Source organism: Malaya genurostris, chromosome 3 (assembly GCF_030247185.1).
Source record: "Malaya genurostris strain Urasoe2022 chromosome 3, Malgen_1.1, whole genome shotgun sequence".
In the NCBI taxonomy this organism is placed as follows: Eukaryota; Metazoa; Arthropoda; class Insecta; order Diptera; family Culicidae; genus Malaya; species Malaya genurostris.
In genome coordinates, this window is record NC_080572.1 from 179,387,310 (window position 1) to 179,410,186 (window position 22,877).

At 36.5% G+C, this 22,877-nt stretch overlaps 1 protein-coding gene across 1 annotated transcript in view; it reads left to right on the forward strand.

Annotated features, from left to right (window-relative positions):
* Positions 1-22,677, forward strand: part of LOC131439273 (uncharacterized) — a 270,667-nt gene extending 247,990 nt beyond the window's left edge. Inside the window, exons 9-10 of the mRNA XM_058610087.1 lie at positions 9,662-9,895; positions 19,760-22,677. Coding sequence (XP_058466070.1) covers positions 9,662-9,895; positions 19,760-19,864 — 339 coding nt within the window. The 3' untranslated portion in view covers positions 19,865-22,677. The remainder of the gene's footprint in view (positions 1-9,661; positions 9,896-19,759) is intronic.
* Positions 22,678-22,877: the final 200 nt, after the last annotated feature.

Here is a 22,877-nt window from a genome sequence, read left to right on the forward strand (position 1 = left end):
AACGGAGTTGTAGCCTCTGGGCGCTAGTCGGAAGGATTCAGCGTTTCGAAGGAAACGAAGTGGAAAAATGCTGGAGGGAAAAGTTTGCCTAACCGTTTCTTCGCATCAGTTGGAATGCTTACTTGGGTATTGGTTTATCCACTGAAGCAAAGTACCAATATTTTTTTTTGTAGTCGAACTAAAGTTTTTGCTACTTGTTGAATGCAATTCAATGAGATAGAAAGAAAAGTTCGATGAAATATTGCCTGTTAGATTAGTACAATCGAATAACTGCAACCATGCCTAACAGCGCATGCTAGCAAACTGTACGTAACTTGTAACAAAAAAAATTATCGGATCACAAGCTGGGTGCTCCAGTCCGAATTACACAATATAAGCAAGCACGTTAAATCCTTGAACAGACAAATACTCTCAATCCGACAGTACCTGCCAACGATCCGGTACGGTACTACTGAGTAAAGATGTCCTGTTCGAACAAAATATTGAGCCACTTCACCACAATCCCTTCCACCGATTTCGGACCCAACCTATTGGAGAAAGTTTCCCGGAACCGATGATAGCGGGACTCTGGCAGCAACAGCACAGAAAGTGGTAAATGCATAATCCCAGCAGCAATCTGTGAAACATGTTTTTGGATTTCGGTGTGCGGCGTAATCTGCCCGGCGGCTGCCAGAGGAACGCGGTGGTGGTGGTTCACCAGCGAAGGACCGATAGGAGAGTGTGGTAGAAAATGGACCATTTCCTCTGCCATATTCCTCTTCCTGACATTAAATCCGAATAGGAAGAAGATTATCGAGAGTGGATCCCTGCGTTTCATCGCCCGCTGCCCCGGGAGATGTTCTTCGGTGTAGCAACGAAATCCGACATGCTTTTGCAACTCACTACCGTCGTACTGTGCCATCCCTCCCCCATGGTCTATCCTATCGTAAGATTGGTGAGAGAGAACACTCAGGATGAGAGGTGAATTTCATGGGTTTGGAATAAAATTTAATGTCAATTGCTGGGATGGTGAAGTGGATCGACATTTCCATAAAGAGTCACGCATTCAGAAAATATTGCGGAAAAGTGTGGGGGTTGTGCTTTTTGAGTGTTTGACACGTTTGGATCAAACAGAGCAATATTGGAAGCTGCCGATTTGAACTAGAATAGATTATAGAAACACCAGGCTTAAAACTGTACATGAGGTAACAACGATTCACTTCACGTTCTAAAATGAAAAAGCTCTATTTATCATTATTAATGACCAATGCTGTAAAACTTCATTCAATTCAATTGAAATCAAATGTGTTCACATACTGACGATCACTCTACTGCGGTAGACTTCTCATTCTAACACACATCCTTCGCCGTCACACCGAATGTGCATTTTCCCGTCCTTCATTCGTTTCTCTTTCTACCGAAGCTCCGTTTAACCACTGTCATTTCATCTCTTGAAGTAACAAAATATTGCTTACAATTGAATGAGAGACAGAGGTCTTCATGTGCATGTAAACATTCGAATTGATTCAAGATAATGGATAAAAGGTAAATCAGTTGTGATAACTGAAATATAAAAACAAATTCAAAAACATAAATGAATTGTTCCCTCTATCAGTTTTCATTTTTAATATTTCGGAACACATCTCAATACATTTCAAACAGTCGAAATTATAGATTTTAACTTGCTGGTGATAATTGAAAACTCATACGAGAACCGCTACCGTCAATTTATCATTATAGTCGGAGAAATTTTTGTTTTATCGATTTGATGTTTATGCCTATTCATTCGTACTTGCTCACTACCCACAGTGAAGACAAGGAAGACAATGAAACAGGTAGACTACTCGGCACTACAAACTAAGCAAACCAAACTTCAAGTGACTGGGTACGGTTATTCAAATGACGATGCATTCTGGGAGCTTCGGCAATAAAAGTAAAAAGAATGAGAAGGAATATGCTGACAGTCAACGGCACTAAATTTCTTTTTCATCTAATAATATTCGATTGAAATGAAATTTTGCCGCACTGGTGATGACTGACTAGTTCCTCACAAGCTTTGATATATCTTGTTTGGAAATCATATTCTGTGCATGAGATATTGAATTTTGACCAGACATTAATATTTTCGAGAGCAAAACATTAAGAGGATTGGACTTTAAAAATATGCCTTCTGCCTTCTGCCTTCTGCCTTCTGCCTTCTGCCTTCTGCCTTCTGCCTTCTGCCTTCTGCCTTCTGCCTTCTGCCTTCTGCCTTCTGCCTTCTGCCTTCTGCCTTCTGCCTTCTGCCTTCTGCCTTCTGCCTTCTGCCTTCTGCCTTCTGCCTTCTGCCTTCTGCCTTCTGCCTTCTGCCTTCTGCCTTCTGCCTTCTGCCTTCTGCCTTCTGCCTTCTGCCTTCTGCCTTCTGCCTTCTGCCTTCTGCCTTCTGCCTTCTGCCTTCTGCCTTCTGCCTTCTGCCTTCTGCCTTCTGCCTTCTGCCTTCTGCCTTCTGCCTTCTGCCTTCTGCCTTCTGCCTTCTGTCTTCTGCCTTCTGCCTTCCGCCTTCTGCCTTCTACCTTCTACCTTCTGCCTTCTGCCTTCTGCCTTCTGCCTTCTGCCTTCTGCCTTCTGCTTTCTGCCTTCTGCCTTCTGCCTTCTGCCTTCTGCTTTCTACCTTCTGTCCTCTTCCTTCTTTCATTTTCTTTCCTTTTTCCTCAATGTTACATTTCTTTCCATTTTCTTAAGTTATACTTCATTTTCTTCTGTTTTTATTTACTATTCCTCTAAGTTATTGGCTTTATGTTTAATTTTTTTCTTATCGTTTTTTCTTTTTTCTCTGCTCAATTTTCTCGCAGCTGGCTGAACCGATTTTAACAAACTTAGGCCACTATTGGATCATTGCTCAAATTTGAAGATCCAATCGCAAATACTTCCAATTCCGAAGATATAATCGTATAAGTGACGTAACCGTTATATCTCGTTTTTTTTTTCTTTCAGCAAATTTCCTCTGAAAGTGACTAATTTTCTTGTTCAAATGTATTATTACTGATACTTTTGCTTCGAAAATGCCGTCGGATATGCACTAAAAGCGCTGAAGCTTGCTTTTGTGTATTAACCGAATCAATCTGAACGAGTTTTTGTCAGAAATTTTCTGTCCAAATTCGTGTCAGAAATTATCTTAATGAAAGAAGTATTATAAGACAGTTTGAATGACTTGAAAAGGTATTATCAGCTCAGATTTATTTGCAGATTTTATTTTAATTTGATTTATTTTCCTATTTTCGTTATTTTATCTTCAATTTCCCAATTCTCATTTTAACTTGGTTGTTGTTTGGATGTTAGTGTGCTTATTTTGTATCTGCCGTTTTGTTAATTTTTCTCATTTTCTTTTCTATAGCATTTTACTGCTACTCTCTCTATCTTCTTTCTTGTTTCTATTTTTATTTTTCTTTCCCTTTTAAGTTACGCGTCATTTTATTCATTTCTCACATGCTTTCTTTTTTCTTCCTTTTTCTAACGATTTGGTTGCAGCCTTGTTAAGACGAAGTACAGCTTGAGCTAGTAATAAATTAGGTCAGCATATCTCGTCTCGTCTTACGCGGTAACTCTCCCGCAGTTTTAAGTTCATTGTTGTATTCGTATATTATTTTCCTAATCTGTTTTCCTCGTTATACACTGATCAAATACTTTCCTTTCGAAAGTTTAACATCTTATAATTATGTTTTTGTTTCCTGTTTTCACTATGTTGTTTGATTATATTTGTACTTCTTTGTTACATTTATTTAATTTTTTCTTTTACACTTCCCTATTTCACATTTAATTTCTGCTAAACTTATCTTCTTATCTTTTTCTTTCTTTATGTTTTCTATTTCATATTTTTATCTCTCTGTCTTGCTCCATTTTTCTCTTTATTTCTCCCCTTTTCTGCTGTTATATTTCTTATTTACCTCTTGACTTTTTCCTTTTTATTCAAACCTTCTTGTATACAGTAAAGATAGTCATTTATTTTATAAACAACATTTCTCTCTTTCTTATTTTCTTTTGGCGTTGCTCTCTCTCTTTCTTCTTTTTCATGTGTTCGTTCTTCAAACTAATCGTCTTATTACTGCTGTTTTCGTTATACTATTGTCCACTCCTTTACTATTTCTTCTTCTTTTCATTTTTAATGTATCCTGACCGTTCACGTTATTCAAACCGCAAATACTTCCGGCTCCGAAGATATGATTGTATAAGTGACGTAACCGTTAAATCGCGTTTGTTTACTTCCGTAATTTTTTTATGAAAGTGACTACTAAGCAAATTCGAATGTGATACTTTTTGTTTCGAAAGTGCGTTGGAAGTGCTAAACAATGCTTTGGTAGACTAATCGAATCAATCTGAAGGAGTTTTTGTCAGAAATTCGTATCAGAAGTTATCCCCATAAAAAAGTATAATAAGACTGTTTGAATGACTTGAAATTGTCATTACTTGATTATTATTTCATTCACTTTTTTCTCAGCTTTATTCTAGTTTATGATTTTGTTCACTTTTCTGGTTTTTCTTATTATCAATTGACTTCCTCTTTAGCATATTTTCACTTTTTTATTTGTTTATCACAACATATTCTGCTACTCTTTTTCTTATTTATTTTGAGTTATTTTATCTGCATGACTTGATTAGCATTTTTCATTTTATTTAGTTTTAAATGCCTTTTTTCTCTTTTTTTATCTTCAATTTCAGTATTCTGATTTTAATTTGTTTGTTATTTAGTTTCTAGTGTACTTTTTTGTATTTGCTGTTTATTATTTTCTTAAGCATTTCACTTCTTTTTCTATAGCATTTCACTTCTACTCTTTTATGTTTCTATCTTTATATATCTTTCAGTTTTTATTTACATGTCAATTCATTCATTCATTCATTCATTCGACTTATTTTTAGACTTGTTAAGACGTAGTTCAGCTTGAGCTAGTTTTAAAGTTGATCTGCATCTCTCGTCTCGTCTCTGCGGCAACTTTTTCACAGTTTTCATCTTCCTAATCTGTTTTCCTCGTTACATAAGGATCAAATTCATGATTCATACTCTTTTTTTGAATTTTTGACGTCTTAAAATTATGTTCTTTGTTTTCTGTTTTATACGTGTTATCTGATTATATTATTCTGTTCTGTACTTCTTTGTTACTTTTCTTTCTCTTTTTTTAAAAAAACCCTTCGCTATTTCACAATTTTTTAACTTATTCTACCTTTTTACCTCTTTCTTTCTTTATATTTTTCAATTTTTATCTATCTGTCTTGTTCCTAGATACTCTTATTACCCTTTTTCTGCCGTTCCATTTCCTATTTACCTCTTGGCCTTTTCACTCCTTTTCAATTATTCCCATTATTTCCCATATTTTTTTTGTTTATTTATTTTATACTAACATTTATTTATTTTATATTACCTTTTTGCTTTGTTCTCTTTCCATTTTTTCTCCTGTCATCGTTCTTCAATTTATTCGACTATTTACTTCTATTTTCGTTACACTATTTCTCACTCCTGTATTGCTTTCTCTTAATTTTTCATATATCCTGATCATTCACGTTATTTGTTTTCTATTGATCCCTTACAATTTTTTTGTTATTTTCTTCGTTTTTACCTTTTTTTATATATATAAAAAATAGGTATAGAATTCGCTCAAACTTTCGAAAAATTTTCCGAGGCCCGGAGGGCCGAATGTCATATACCAATCGATTCAGCTCGACGAACTGAGCAAACGTCTGTGTGTGTGTATGTGTGTGTGTCTGTATGTGTGTTGTCAACTAAGAGGTCGAGATCTCAGAGATGGCTGGACCGATTTTGATCAAACTAGTCGCAAATGAAAGGTCTCCCCGTCACCCAAAACGCTATTAAATGGTTTTGAGATCGGATGTTTACTTTTTGAGTTATTCGAAGTTTTATGTCAAAATTTTAAGTTTTTTGACAGTATCTGTCACAATTGACCTTGAAAACAGAATATGTTTTCAGACTTAGATTCCGCACGATAATACCTATTCAACAAGCCATAGATTGTTAAAATCCGTCCATTTTTAACGAAGATATCGAAATTTTTGTGTAAACGATTTTTTCCCCTATTCCAGCAGTAGGAGTTTTGAGCGCTGTATGACAAAGCAATGCTTGGGAGCAACGGAAAACACGATTTTTTATTCTGTTACATACAATTGTTTCTAAGTACCAAAAAAACGGTGTACAGCATCCTTTTTCATGACAATTTGCCTCGGACCGATTTTAGCACGGCTCGTTTTTGGCAACATAATCGTTCGAATATGACATATATAAACCAGATGATGGCAGATTTTTTTTAATTATATTGTTTTAAACTACTTACAGCAACAAATGCTGGAAGAACATAAAATCCATATACCATTCGAATCAGTTCGTCGAGATCAGCAAATGCGTGTGTGACAAATACTTTCACTCAATTTTCTCTGAAAATTTCTTTTCTACAAATTCAGATTCAAACGAAAATTCGTATGCTCCCAAACAAAGTTCCTGAATTATGTTTGGTTCCGACCTCTGGTTCCGGAACTACAGGATGATATATGAAACGAAATCAAAATTGTGTAACTCATTCTTCTCGTAGATGGCTGAACCGATCTAAGATTCAAATGAAATCTAAGAATCATCTAAGATGCAAATGAAAAGTTTCAAGATTCTTTAAAACATCTTGCTCTTCAGTCAGATCCAACTTCCGGTTTCGGGGATACAGGGTGATTAGTATAAAAATGTCTATTCCACATAAATTAATCAGGTTTATCGGGTTAGCAGAATTGGATAGTCGATAAAAAAAATTAACTTTTTTTAGTTTTAGTGGTATATTCAGTTGTCGATTCAGAAGGCACCTAAGAATTTAATTCGTGCTATGATTTCTCAAAGATGTCTTCACTGATTTTCAAATATTTTGAAACAAATGTAAACTATACAGCTATTCAGGTGAATTTATCTGACTTCGGCCATACCGATTTTAGAATTCCGGTTCCAGTATAAAATCGTTTCTCAAAGCTCAATCGTTTTCTCAAAAAAGCCTAATCTAATTTCAGAAACAAAAATTCAAATTCAATTAAACTTATATACAAAATTAATTAGTTTTATACATACATACAAAAATTAATTAATTTTATCCAATTAAGCTTCAAAGTTGTACTCAAAACTGTAATTTATTCGCCATATGACCATACGAATCGGTTTGGGTTATGCTGGTTCCTGAATACCGGCTCTGAAGTGGAACTTACATATCATGGCATGTTTAATCGATTATTACACTTCTAGATTTAAATTCGATTGTATTTGCAGTTTCGACATTACAGAGTAATGAGTGATTACAATCTCAAATTGTCGCTTAAAACGACGGTCATTAAAATAATGTAATAAACACTTAAACACCGAAGAATATTCATGCAAAAAACCCATGCGGATTGATAAAAAAGGTATCATCTCACTGCTAGGTGGATTAATCACGTTTTTAGAATCATATACTAACATAAATTCCGATGTTGAACTTAACTTTCTGTTTTAACAGATATCGTAGCTGAATCGTAAGTGCACAGGACTGTTAAATAGCCCATGCTACGATCCTACGGATACTAAGAATTCATCCAAGTCAATATTCAAACAGACGACGTGTGGCTTATTAGACCAGCACCTTATGCTGTCGGCCACCGACCCGAGCAAAAACAGTATAATAAAGCTGAAACCCGAGAAATTCTTTTTGTACATAAGAAACTAAAGTAAGCAAACAAAGGAAGTTTTTAATAAAATTAATTCTGTATCTACCCACACAGATAAAATAAATTTACATCTATTTTCATGCAGATATTTCGAGCAGAAATCAAATCCTAACTTTTCAATTTACTTTAAAAGCAAATGCTCTTGGCATCACATTCCTTCTGTGGAATTTGGCCTTTCTGTTTCAACAGACTTCGCAGCCGATTCTTAGCGTACAGAATTATTGCATGGCCAGCAAAATGGATCCTACTGACACTAAGAATCCTTCCAGGTCGAGACTCGAACATACGACAACTGGCGTGTAGGACCAGCGTCCTGTACATTGAACCACTAACCCGGGAGAACTTTAAAAGCAAAACAGCGTAAATTAAAATATGTTGTATAATTCATTGAAAAATCAAGGCATTCTAATTTACTTTTACATCAATAATGGTTTTCAATCAAATTTTTTATTCAATTCATGCCTATTTCAAAGTATGTTTGAAATACTTGTCGTGTAAATTTGATTATTTTTTTCTGTGTACAGTTGTAAAAAGCATTTCCACTAAACACAATAACTTGCACCAGAAACACATGTTTATATTAATAGCCCTTAACTGAACAGTAACTTTTTTTTCTATTCGTGCCAATTCCCCCCAGCACGAAGTGATTTCCGTTTAGATTCACCATCAGAACAGAATAGTAATTATGACTATGATTACAAACCACTGCATTATCATATCGGCGGTTGGTCATATTCTTCCGCCAACACATTGCACATTGTTTTGTTGTTTGCGAACTCATTTGTTCTGCCCCACAGTCGTCACCCCAACCGTAAATTCCACCATCCAGCTTTTGTTGCTTCCATTCACTGCCATCATCATCGTCGTCGTTGATATAAAAGCGATAAACACGGCTTAGACAATATGGAAAATGCCGCAGCTCCGAAGAAACCAGTCGAAAGATAAGTCCGGTGATAAAAATATTTTATTCATTCGAAATAATTTTCCTAAAAGGTTTCCCACCTCCCCCTCGCTATCAACTCTGCTGACCAGTTGTCGAGCCACCAAGTTGAAGCAGCAACCAGCAGCAAGTCCGGCCGGCAAAGGTTTTTCCCGCCCATATTTGCTTAGCTACTGCTTTTCAACCATCGGCGGCAGTGCTATTCATGGCTTTTGTCCGTTCATTCGCTTCGATGAATGGTGGTACGGATTAGAATTTCCCCATATAGACACAATTCACCACCACAAAGCTGTCAAGGTTTTTCCACGATGGCACTGACCAGCTGCCGTATCGATGCTTCGATCTTTCCTTCCTACTACAAAGTCTTTTGATTTCCCGCAGGGTTTCCGGCTTTGGAATTTTTACTGTACTTCAATCCACTCCGGGGGTCCTGGTAGGTACTTCGGCTTTACTGTGCGACGCATTGCTATGAATTTGTAGGATTTACCCCGAACTGATATTCCGGTATTCCTATGGTATTCTATGGAAACTTCATTCCTGTCCGACTTGTGATAGAATAAAACACCTACCAGCCGATGGGCTAGTTCATTTTATGACTCCCCATACGCGAGTCCTGCTTTTAAATACACTCGACTGGCTGCAACGTTAGTACTATCTTATTTGTTGATCTAATAAATCTATCACTTGCCGCCAATGCTCGACAGTGGAGCCAAGGAGGATCGGCTTTTACATTCTTTAGTCATGCCACGGCAGGAAACAAAACCTAGTCAATCAAAGTGGATCGGTTGGAAGGTGTGTTCTTTTCCCATTTTCACGTTCCTTCGTGGACTCTCCTAACCAATCAGGAAGGAATAAATTTGATAGCCTTCGCACATAAATTATTCGCTCCTGCTACCTGCTACACGGAAGGCCAGAAAATATGTTCGAAGTCTAGTTCATCCGTACTAAATTTCCGACCTCTTATTCCGGTGTGTTTCTTTTTTTTTTTTTTCAAATTCCACTCTTTTCCACCTCTCTTTCTTGCAGCTGGACTCGGACAACGGTTGCACAGCGAGCATCGGTATGCAGACCGCATCGTCCACCGAGGACATCCACTTGGAGAGCGGTGAATCGAAAGCCAACGGTCACTTGACGTCGGTTACGATGACCGCCTGCAACGGTACCAACTCTTCGGTGGTGACGCCAGCGACGGTCAGCGGCAACAACGGAGCAGCTGATTCACAACCAACGCGTGCATGCATTATGACTGCGCTTACCATCGTAAGTATTATTTTCTTTTTTTTTTTGGTTTTGAATTTTTGGGTAACCGCACCATAGAAGATTCTGGCAGATGGTGATGCATGTACAAATCAAATTCTAATGACGGTTGACAACATTTGATTTATGTTATTGCCAAATTAATAGTTTTCAGCCAATACTTAGCTCCTCGATTTTTTTGCTATTAAGATTAGAGGGATTTAAATTTTTATAAAATTAATGGTTTTAAAATAGGTGACATTATTTTACATTCTCTTCAAATGTAGAATAGAATTCCTACCCCTTCAAATTTAGTGATTATCATCCAGTTTGCGGTTTCTAGTAGCATTCAATTTCCATTACATACTTTTTACATAATTAGAAACCTAATCCAATTGAACAGCCAGGAATCGAAAAACGTGGAACAGTTCGAATCGATTGCTGAATGGATTTGGATGGATCATGAAGCTAGGGTTTTGAGCCAGCCACCTAATATTTGAGAATAGTTTATTCTTCGAAATAACTTGCAGAGATCGAAATGTATCCCAAAATAATATTATTCGTCTTGATTGATGACATTTCGAATGGACGAAATTATATTATGGTTCACGTTCATACGCATAATGACATTCGATAACCCAAACATATATTTTAAATAAAAAAAGGCGAGTGGGTAATGTCAGAGACATAACTGGATGTCGTGAATACGAAAAAAATGTCACGCACTTCCGAATATCAGATAGTTGATCTATTGTGTGAATTGTGCAAACTTTCTCCTTTTTCACTACTAGAGTTTGAAACATTAAACAGCTACCAATCTAAAATTGAATATTCTAAATTTGAAACAATTCCTTTTTAATGTGCTCATATGAGCTAGATACAAAAATTTGCAGTTCATGTTTTGAAGGCTATTTAGTGCGAAGATATCTTATTCTTCTCGAAATTTAATATAATAATAATAATAATAATAATAATAATAATAATAATAATAATAATAATAATAATAATAATAATAATAATAATAATAATAATAATAATAATCATAATAATAATAATAATAATAATCATAAAAATATTACTATTATAAAAATAAACTTTCTTGAAAAACAAAAATCATCAGAAGTATCAGTTCGGTTTCACATCTCATCCAAGTCAGTCGATAAAACAGAACCGCTTACGTTCGGGACGGAAGAAACCAAGTACAGTATTGTGTAGTGAGCAATAGAACGATCTCAAAATGAGTGAACTGAACGAACAAAAGCTACCGCCGGTACGAAAGAATACAATTATTGTTGACTTCAGGCAGTGCAAAATTCGACCTTCAATACGAGAACTTTTTTTTTATTTAAAAGATATTTTATTCAGGCGTATTTGCGTACAAGCTTTACGTGGCCGATTTAGCTGAGTTTTTAATTAATTTTTTTTGTATTGGATCTCGTTGTCACCCTTTTTCTAAGGGGATTTCATTTTTCTCCTGCGAGGATTGAGGGGCAGTTTGTTCGTGGTTCGTCTCGTCATCCATTGCCATGGTATTGTTGTTGATTTCGTTGCTAGTTGCTGTAGATGCGCCTTGTTTGCAGTTGCTGGTTGGTTGGATGGTAAGCTGTTAACTGCAGCTGATGTACTTTGTTCTATAGGGGTTACGTTGGATGGTTTCGTTGAAGGGGATACTTCCCTGTTGTTGGTGACTGTCACAGGTGTACTGGGGTTGCTTGGGGTTGGTGTAAAGGAAGCACCGTTGTCCTTTGGCGTGGTTGTCTCCTTGTCCGGTTTATCACATGGCTTACCGTAGTGATAAGCTTTTTGGTAATATTGATATGTGGCCATCTGATTGTCATAGGTAACAAGTGATTTGCACGGTATTCTTGTATCTTGACCGACTGTCACATAAGAAGGTATAGGCCTCTTCAAGCGCATGCGTAACAAACGTACGCCATTATACCGGGGAAAAAATTCTTCCACTTTTCTTTTTCCATAGAGAGAATCTCTCCGTATTGGGACATAGTTGCGCGAATATAAGGATCGGGGACGCATGAGGGTAGATCATGCACACGCACTTCAAATAGGCCTGAATAAAAATATCGTTTAAATAAAAAACAGAAGTATGTTCAAGATAAATAAACAAACCGTTATAATCAATAACTATTTGAAAAAATATATCCAGATACGATGGAAAAGTTTAGCATAAACATACCGTGTCGGCTTCCAATAAAAACCGGATTTTGAATCGCACTCACCCCAAAAACTTTTTAAACAAATGTGGATTTTTAGCGGTGCTATGAAATTCTTTTTTTTTTCGCAACATTTGAATCTTTTTTTTCAGGAGAAATAAAATACAGATTAATCTGTATATGTGGCAACCCTGTTTCGCGCGGCGCATTTCGACACGACATCCATACTACTATAAAGATGTGTTCTACATCAATACGTGTTAGTATCGGCGCAAACTTTTCCAACTTCCATTTTGATGAATCTGATACTTTTGGTATGAAATGGAGAAAATTTGACTAATTCTTAATGATGAATTGTCACGAACAACGCTGCATTTACACTGAACTGAGATGGCCCTTGGCTTGTACAATTGGTGAACTCGTCCGGAAGGCTATAGCAGGATAAGCATGTGAAACCTGATCCCAAAGGAAATTCATATTGTTATACCACATTCGAAAGATCATAGACTGGAAACAATTTTCTCAAAGTAACAACACTTTAACTGCCATATTGACGGAGCAAGGGTGGTTCTATTGATTTTTATTTTATTTGATTTTTGAAGAAACCGCTTCTCCGAAAAATTTGAAAAAAACATGTATGTTTAAGGCATTATGGTGAAGGCATTATGGTGAATGGTAGTAATATATGAACGTCGCGAATATCACACATATGAAATTCGGTTACGGCAGTCAAGAACTAGAGCGGGTGTCCGTTTTTCACGTGTTGCTGATGGTGTGATAAAAGAATAATGAAAGAAAGAATGAAAATTTCGTTACAGTGTCAAAAGTTATCATAAAGATATGTTATCGAGGGATGTCTTTAGTTTTCTGGAAAAATGTGTGATAAAGATAAAGTTGGAGTTTTGTATTTGAAAACGTCAATCGAATATCTTTATGATGGTTTTCATGGTTTGTAGACTGAGAGCGCTATATATTTTTATATTTATTCTAAAATTTGAAAGAACTACAGATATTAAAAAAAGTGATGCGTTATTTTTCGTTTTTGAGTCATAACCTTTTGCATAATTTAAAGTTATGCATTTATCGATCATGTCCATTGAAAAATTTGATTCGCATTGAAAAATTTGATTCTTTAATTTTTAGGTATATTGTGTAGAAAGGTCCATACTTTCCAGGAAATATCTGAGAATACATAATTACTGCGTTTTCTTCTAACAGAACTTGATGGGGACGCATGGTTGAATGTTAATAATTTTTAGAAAAACACAAATATTGTGGTGGTCCACAATCTTTAAAAATGTGAAAACATACCGCTTTAACATGTCCAACTTGTTTTTACTTATCACTAAAAAATCCAGGGTGGTGCAAAAATTGGAAGAGGGAAAAAATATGTTTGAAAATTTTCAAGTATTTTTAATGGAAGAAATACATCTTCAAAAATTTTGAAAAAAATTGTAAACCTTCCCCATAATGCATTAACCATATCTGATTTTTTTCGGAGGAGCGGTTTTTTTCAAAAATCACAGCCTTTTACTAGGAGTTCATTGAAATTTCCAGTTGGATTTCAAAAATGAAAAAACAACGCTGCATGGGGGAATTGAAAGTTTAAATCGCACAGGGTGCTCCATCTTTTATGTCGGTATTTATACGCTGAATAACTTTCACATTTACCAACCGAGCGATTGCATCAGATATGTTTTGGAAACGCAAAGAAAAATAAATGGGAGTACTAACATAAACATCAATTGATAAAGTTCATTGTTCTTTGCAAAAAGTCATCGGACTTCGGAGTTTATTGGTGTAAATGAATTTAATTCAATGTTTATGCTGTTTGATTAACATTTAGTCATATCGTAATCAAGCAGTGACAGGAGAAATGTAGATAATATCAATCTCATCGGCAATCAATGAGCGTCCTGGTGAGTGTAATATCAAGAGAATTTAAGTGTTGACAGATCGGCTCTCAGACACTCAATATATGGTGATTTGTAGAGCCTGGTTGGCAACAGTCCAGTGACATGAGCTTTCCAATCTTCATCGTACAAAGTTGCTAGTGACATATAGCAGCTCTGGACAAAAGGAGTAATTTTGTAATGGTTAATAGAGGTGGCCACTTATTTAACACTGTTTTTAAAAAAAACTAATTCAAAAGAATTTTAAGGAAGCAAACTGAGTAAAAATAGGTCACTTACAGATATCGGTTGTTGTTTCTCAAAGTTATTCAGAAACAGGTCTGATATAAAAGATGGAGCACCCTGTATGATATTCATGCATATTTTAATTATTTTACAAGTAACACATCACTCAAAAAGCCGTATGACTAACTAAGAAAAACACTTCTTTTGCAAAAATCGATTTAACTCATCGATGTAATCTCCTCCAAGAGCAATACTATCATTCCAATGTTTGTCAAACCATAACAAACACGATGCCGTGTTAGTTGAAAAATTTGTTTTTTTCCTCAAAATAAGCTTCACATTCAATAATTGCTTCTTCGTTTGAGTTGAATTTCTTACCGTCCAGCATTCATTTTATTTACAGGGTCCGGCACTCGAAGTGTAACCAATTAAAAAGGCCATAAATTCAGTTTGGAAAATTACTTTTACTTAATTCAAAGTACAAAATGTGTAAAAATAATACAAAATTCAGAATCAATTCACTTTTGCTCGATATGACCACCTTTTGCATTGACTTGATGACTTGAGAGAGCGAAGGAGTTGCTTCGTTTGGCCGAATGTGACTTGCAGGTATTTTGGCCCACTCGCGGACAATAACTTTTTTCAGCGCCTCGAGACTGGTGTATCTTTTAGTTCGGACTTTGCTCTCCAAAATGGCCCAAATAGAATAATCCATTGGATTAGCATCTGGTGAATTCGAGAGCCATTGTGTGGTCGTGATGAAGTTCGGAACGTTGTTTTTCAGCCATTCTTGGTTCACTCGAGCTTTGTGAGACGGTGCCGAGTCCTGCTGAAACGTCCATGGTCTGCCACCGAGATGTTTGTCTGCCCACGGCTTCAAAGCAACCTCCAGAATACTTTCCCGATAATATTTCGCATTTACCTTGACGCCAGGCTCGATGAAAACGATTGGAGAGCGCCCATCTGCGGTTACAGCGGCCCAAACCATTATCTGTTGCGGGTGCTGCCTCCTGGTGGCCAATCGATGACTCAAATTCTCGTATGAACGGTCGGTCAAGTAAACCCTATCGTTTTGAGAGTTTACGAATTGCTCAATTGGAAAAATTTTCTCGTCAGAAAATACAATGTTCGGAAATTGACCGCTTTCGGCCAAATGAAGCAACTCCTTCGCTCTCTCAAGTCATCAAGTCAAGGCAAAAGGTGGTCATATCGAGCAAAAGTGAATTGATTCTGAATTTTGTATTATTTTTACACATTTTGTACTTTGAATTAAGTAAAAGTAATTTTCCAAACTGAATTTATGGCCTTTTTAATTGGTTACACTTCGAGTGCCGGACCCTGTATTTAAAATCAGCGAATAGCCCGTAGTCACTGGGGGCAAGATAAGGACTATATAATGGATGAGAAAGCAATTGCTTTGGTAATTTGTTCAGTTCAACCATCTTTGCATCGACTTGTGAATTGTTATTTTTTTCGACAATACAAAGGTCGTTTGTACCCTTTGTACGACGTGGTGCACCGGACGCTGTCCACTCAGATGACGATCGTTTTGATCCCAGAGTGAAGTGATGGATTCATGTTTCATTCATTGTGATGCACAAAATCTTATTTATTACTTGTAAAAATGACCAAACACTGCTCTGAATCATCAACACGTAGATGTTTTTGATCAACTGTGAGTAAATGCGGTACTCACTTTGAAAGTAGCTTTCCAATGGACAAAAGTTCATGCCTAATTATAATCACACTGCTTTCCAATATCTTTACAGCCTCAGCTATCTTACGCAATATCAATTTACGATTAGATACAAGCTGTTGGTGGACTTTTTATATGATTTCTAGACGACCAAAACGTTCACCGACATTGGTGTCTGTACAAACACATTTAAATTCAGCAAACCAATAACAAATGGTTCTTTCGATGGATCAGAGTCCGGAAAACAATTTCGCAGCTTCTGTTTTTTTTTTCATTATGAAGCAATGATTATTTAAAGCACGATTTTTTTTAATTGCATTAATTTGAAAATGACATAATTAGCATCACTTTTTGCTGACTAATCCAAAGGCTATGAAATTTCACACATAATCTTTCGAAAGTTCGTTACTCATAAACGTCATACACACTTAAAAAAATTTCCTCCAAAATGAGTAAGATCCCACTCATTTGCGGAAAAAGTGATTTGATTCCTTCGACTGGAAACTATGATATGTTTGAATCAAAATAACTCGTTTTCTGAGTAATACTTTATTTATTTATAAACCAAACATTTAGTACATCAATTTACAAAACATCAATTTACGCAAACCGATTTTCGATCGAATTTACGCAATAATCGTGCAAAAAAAGCTTTTACTTAATTAAGGAAACTTTATTTTACATATACAAAATCATTGCATGTAGATCATCATTTAAATCTCGCTTACTATCCCTTTCAAACGTATCCAGTGTAGAGCAAATTTGGATAGCTCTCTCTTTCGCATGATTTACGCTTTATATGTGTGTTCTATACTTTCCGCCCGATCGTGTGAATGATACGATAATGATCGAACAGCAATCGCTTTCGATGATTGTAAATCAAATGTACCTGAATGATTAAAAATCGTTATATCAGGTGATTTCAATGTTCCCGGTATTAAATGGACTCGCAGCTCATCCAGATATTTATATCCTGATCCTACGTGCTCTTCTAAAACATCTACAACTTTGCTTCTCTCAGACGGCTATAAGTACCGCTGGCTTAGTTCAACTAAACGGAAATTACAGCAACAGTCAGTCAAGACTTAATTAACGGCTGTGCCGTTATCGTTGCTCTATCAAATCATGTCGTCTTGTCAAATCATGCCGTCATCATCCTTCGCTCCAATTTACTCTAGCGGTATATAAACCTGTTTCTTTCGAAAATCTAACAGAGACGACTTATTACGATTACAAGAAAGCAAACTTCAACGCAATGAATCAGTTCCTATTTTCATTAAACTGGGAGACTATTTTATCAAATAATGATGGAAACTATGCGGCTGCATCAATGACAAATATAATTTCATATTCTATTGATCAGTTCGTACCTAAAAGAATATGCCATAAACCAGTTTACCCTGCTTGGGCTAATCCAACCCTTAAGCAATTAAAGAGTGCTAAGAGATCTGTCTTGAAAAAGCTCACGAAGCGGCCAACTCTACATCTGAGGTCTCATTATGTGTATCTTAATAATCGATATAAACGTCTGAACAGACCGTTATACAACACCCACTTTCTTCGAGTTCAAAGTAATTTGAAGAAAAACCCAAAGAACAACGTAAAGAAACAGGACTGTCTACTCAGATGTCGCTCGAAGAGGTTAAATCATCCACCTTGTCTGATACCTGCAATCTTTTTCAAAGGCACTTCAGTAGCGTTTTCTCCTGTGAAATCCTCAGCAGCTCCGAAGTATCTAAAGCGATAAATAACGTTCCTCTTCGTTCCCCTGTTGGACCACACCCTACTATTACACCGACTATGATAGGTAAGGCATGCTTTAAATAAAAAGGTCTGGAAACGCAGGACCTGATGGTATTCCTTTAATAGTACTAAAAAAGTGCTTAAATAGCCTCGTCTCACCACTGACAATGCTGCTCAACATGTCCCTCCAGTTGGGAACATTTCCTGACATCTGAAAAAAATCTTACATTTTCCCAGTTTTTAAGAAAGGCAACAACCGTGGAATAGCCTCCCTGTTTCCAAGTTTTTTGAAATCATTGTTCTCGACTTCATAACTCATAAGTGCAACGACTATATATCTGAAAATCAACACGGATTTATGCATAAACGGTCAACATCTACTAACCTAGTAACTTACACATCTTTTATCATGCAATCCATGCAGTCTCGTCTACAGGTAGACGCTATCTAACTGATTTCTTAGCGGCATTTGATATAATAAACCATCAAATAACAATTGCTAAACTTGACAGACTTGGCTTTGGTGGTTCTTTACTGGATTGGATGCATTCATATCTTACTGGTCGTGAGATGTCGGTAAAAATAGGAAACTGTACAACATCACCATTTGCTCTGAGTTTTGGAGTACCTCAAGGAAGTCACTTAGGACCGTATATATTTTTACTCTACCTTAATGATCTGCACTTCTTACTGAAATGTTTCAAACTATCATTTGCAGAACAATAAGATGCACACTTTTTGCAAGCTCAATTGAATACATTCGTGGAATGCTGTCACTCCAACAAGATGGTATTAAACGCCTCTAAATGCTCCGTCATATCATTTTCCTGCAGGCACTCAATAATAAGATATGACTACAATCTTTCGCAAAATGTTCTTAAGCGTGAATCGTTCGTGAAAGACTTAGGAGTTATTCTTGATGATAAACTTAATTTTAAGAATCACATTGATTACGTGATTTCGAAGGCATCGAAACTCTTAGACTTCATATTTCGAATTTTCAAAAATTTCGTTAACATACACTGCTTGAAAACTCTTTATTGTGCAACTTTATTGGTCAACTTTGACATGCATCGTTTACAATCTTTGTTCACATCCATTTTTACGAATCCCTCGTGCTAGAACTAACAACGGATATAATGAACCGTTTCTCAGTATGTGTCATTTATTTAACAGTTGCTCGCAGGTCTTTGATTTTCATCTCTCGCGTAATGCGATAAAACGCTTATTCAATGATTCCACAACTATCGAGTAAATAAATGTTCACCATCTTCATTGGAAACTAATCATATTCGCCGAAACTAACCCGGTCGTCCTCCCTCTCATTTTCTCCGTTATCCACCATCTTATTGATCACTAATTGGATCTACATGCCGATTCTAACCCCGTTGTTCGTCAACGCTCACTCACTACTCCCTTAACTAACCTTCTTCTTCCATCTTCATATCCACTTTTCTCTTCTATCTCGCCTTTCAATGAAGCTGCTCTGTAATGCTGTAATATTGTGCCATCAACTAGTTATAGGGTTAGTAGTTTAGCGTAAACTGTTAGTTTTAATTGTTAGTTTTAAACGTAAATGTATCTGTTGGATCATTGTAATCTGTTGATACAAAAAATTAGGAGGTTTTATGCAACTGAAGAGAGAGATTGCTATATTTCATCTCCATCGGGCTTTTCTCTGCTCCCCAGAATAAGCTAAAAAAAATCCAACATGCTTCAATGAGCTGAATATTATGAAATGAACATTGAGGAATCGTGTATTTTCATAGAATCTAGTTAAGATCGTCGGTATCCAAGAATTCCATGGTAAAAAGAAATTAGTATATGAACGCGTAACTGGTAGCCGTTTCCTGACTTTTAAGGGCGGTATGTACGTATAGTATTGTATGTCCATGGAATGAAAAGTTCCATTAAATGTTAAACTGATTGATTAATTCAAGGGGAAAAATTATTTTATTTTTATTCTCATGACCAATATATTTATGCCTGCCCAATTCCTGATTAAACTACGATGGCGATTCGAACCAAAACTGACCTTCCCTTACTACTGAATCGACAATCCATTTGCAACATAAATTGAAATAATAATTAAAATTCTGATGCTTTATCGAATATATTTGTTTCCCTTTGTTTCCCACAGGACACGAAATCGAACCCGGATGCCAGCGTCGCCCTCAAAATGGTTTCCTCTAGCCTGGGCATTACTTTAGCGAATGGAACTAGCATGGCAGCCGCTACCCAGTAAGACACTGCTGAATCACTACAACCAAACATGTCAAAGAATAAAGTAACGAAGCTCCCGGAAAACTGTAAATCGGCTTCCAGCAGAACTCGCCGGAGTTTTTTTAAACCTGGTAGAAAGCTTATAGTTAAGAGTATATAAATCCAACATTGTATAATAAGAGTATGTTTCTGTTTCCTTTCGCCCAGAGCGTAATTTTAACCGAAACCATATGATATAACCCCAATGGTTAGTAAAAAACAAAACAACACATCAACTGTTCTTCTGAGGAGTGAAATATCTGCTGCTGCTGCTATCCATATTAGGAACGGTATTATGTAAACTGAAACGTTCTTTCAAACATTATGAAGAAAAAATATGAGCTTAACTGTCGATTTCGTTAATTCTAGTGTTCTCTTGCTGAAAACGTTTAAAATGTTTTGTTAACTTTTATTGATAGGCCATAAACTACCGTAAAGATTTTACTAAAAGTACAGTAGCTAGGCGAAAATGAATAATCAAACTAAAAATTTTGTTATTAGCTATAAACGACCAAATTTCACAAACCAATGAAATAGTTGATTGAACCTTGCAGGACCCTTTGTACATATCATTGCATTGAAGAAAACATAAGGAAAATCTATGATGAGTATTTACCTAAACTTCCTTCATCAGTTTTATATTTATTTTATTGTAAATAAAGTCAGAAGGTAAAATAATGAGCTATAATTTGAAACCAATGTTTCGTAAATGGAAAAGAAACAAAATAATCAAAATCAAATTGGATGTCTATTTAACGATTCAAAAGATTACGTTTCCCTCTAAATGCTCCGACCAGACGACGCCCGAAGAAAATGCCCGACTGTGAAAATCAATTTCGCAATGCTAATGCTTGCCGTAGGCTCGAATTTGTCCCGTTTTCGAAGCACGCGTTAATTGACTTCGATTAGTGACATTCAGACTGACACCGACCTGCACAGGCACACTCACACTCCCACACTCGAGTACACGCAGCCACGTGGATGCAATTGTAAATGGTTCAATCAGACTAGACTAGACCAGTCAATCGATTCAGTTGGGTTGAAATTTTCTTATCCCGTTTCTTCGCCTACCGTTGATTTTGGTTTCATAGTACTTAACGGTATTCCACCCCCCTCAGTCAAGCAGCGGTTCAATGAAAATTTGATGAACAACCGCCGCCTACCATTGCCGGACGCCCGACCATTCGGACAGCTTGTCATTCAGCCCACTAATTGAAAGGGAAAAGTCAAACTAACCGAATTAGAGTTCACATTAATTTTGATGAATTTCCAATGGGGTTGGATGCCCAAAAGTGACTCCTTCGCCGTTTGTTTATCAGTCACTCGTTCCGGGGTGAGAGAGGTTAGCAGATTTGGTAGGATAAAATCTACATATTTATTGTGTTAATGTATATTGTTATGAGTTTGCCTTCCGTCACGTGGCCGATGTCCAATTATTATCCCTCGACGTCGAACCTGAAGTACTTCATTTGTAGCAATGCAACTAGGGCTGAATGGAAAAACAGAGTACGGTGAGGTGGTCCTCGTTTTTTATTTTATTTTTTCGCAATTGACGAGTTCTAATTTGCTTTTTAAACTCTTACAAGTTTCGGTTTATAGATAGCTCACAACTTACGCTGAAATTTACAAGTTCAAAGATCAGAATGAAATTGGGGTGAAAACAAAACTAAAATCCGTAACAATTGATTCCGCTATTTTTACTCGATTGAACTTACTTAACCTAATTCCTTACTTTAACTACATATATTTAACGAATAACAGCACAGCATTGTTTCCCCTCAGTTTGATTTAAGTAAAAAAAAAATTAATTATAAAAACCCTAACAACAGTTTTCAGTACCAAATAAGGACCACCCCACATAAAACGAATCCGACTTCCAGTTAGACGATTTGACGTACAACCAGCTATCTGACACACTATAATAAATTACCACTTTAGTACATATTCGTTATCTCTGCGTTACATGTTAGCTGGAAATATGTATATTTGTAAGCCAAACTACTAGAAGGTAACCAACGGGAACAGTCGGGGCGTAGCTCTTATCGCCGCCAGCACCTCCTTCCCTATTGCACCCCCAGCGCAACAGTGCTAGTTAGGGGGGGTTCTGAAAATAAACCCACGGTGCAACACTGTTCATTTCGTGCAGGAACCACCCACATAACGCCTACACCCGGCCCACCACCGAAATGAATGAAAACTTTTCGCCCACTGGCACCCACCTTAACTCTGCCTACTCCTATCGGGCACTCCGTCCGCACCCCACTCGCACCTGTTTGACATGCATACCTTCCTACCTACCACACACACACACACACACACTCACGCACGCCCTTCCCCTCAGCACAAATCGCTGATATTTGTCAGCAAACGTGACAGAGAGAAATGAATTAATTATCCATACCGCTACCGAAACTATTATGATTATTATTGAATTAATTGAAATGTGTAATTTTAATCTCCTTATCACGGGAACTGCATATAACTGTGCGTGTATGGCACGGTTTAATCCCGGGTGTTGCTTAACAATAAGTGCTACATACTACAAGTGGGCAAACAGAAATAGACGTAACACTGATTCGCGGAAACGCGTATGTAAAAAAATGGACTTCTCCACAACAAAGAAGTATATACATAAATATTGTACCCCAGTTGGAGAAGGGAATTACTAATGCAAACACGTCGAAGCGGACGAATTGAAGAAGCATTGCAAGGAAAGTGTAGTTATTTATATTTAAAAAAAATAATCCTACAAATTATACAGAATTGAATAAAATCTATAAATAGTAGAACTGTTAACAGTGGACTTTTCTTGTTGAAATTGTATGACATGACCTCGATAGGCACTAACAACCGATGTATGGAAGCTGCAACATCAAGAGTTAGGTTTTGGAACATAAAAGAATTTGGAAATCGTTTATCTATTAAAATCGTTTATTATTGAAATCCAAACTGGATTCAGAACTATTTAAATTCATAAGTCATGTTGATTCATGCCG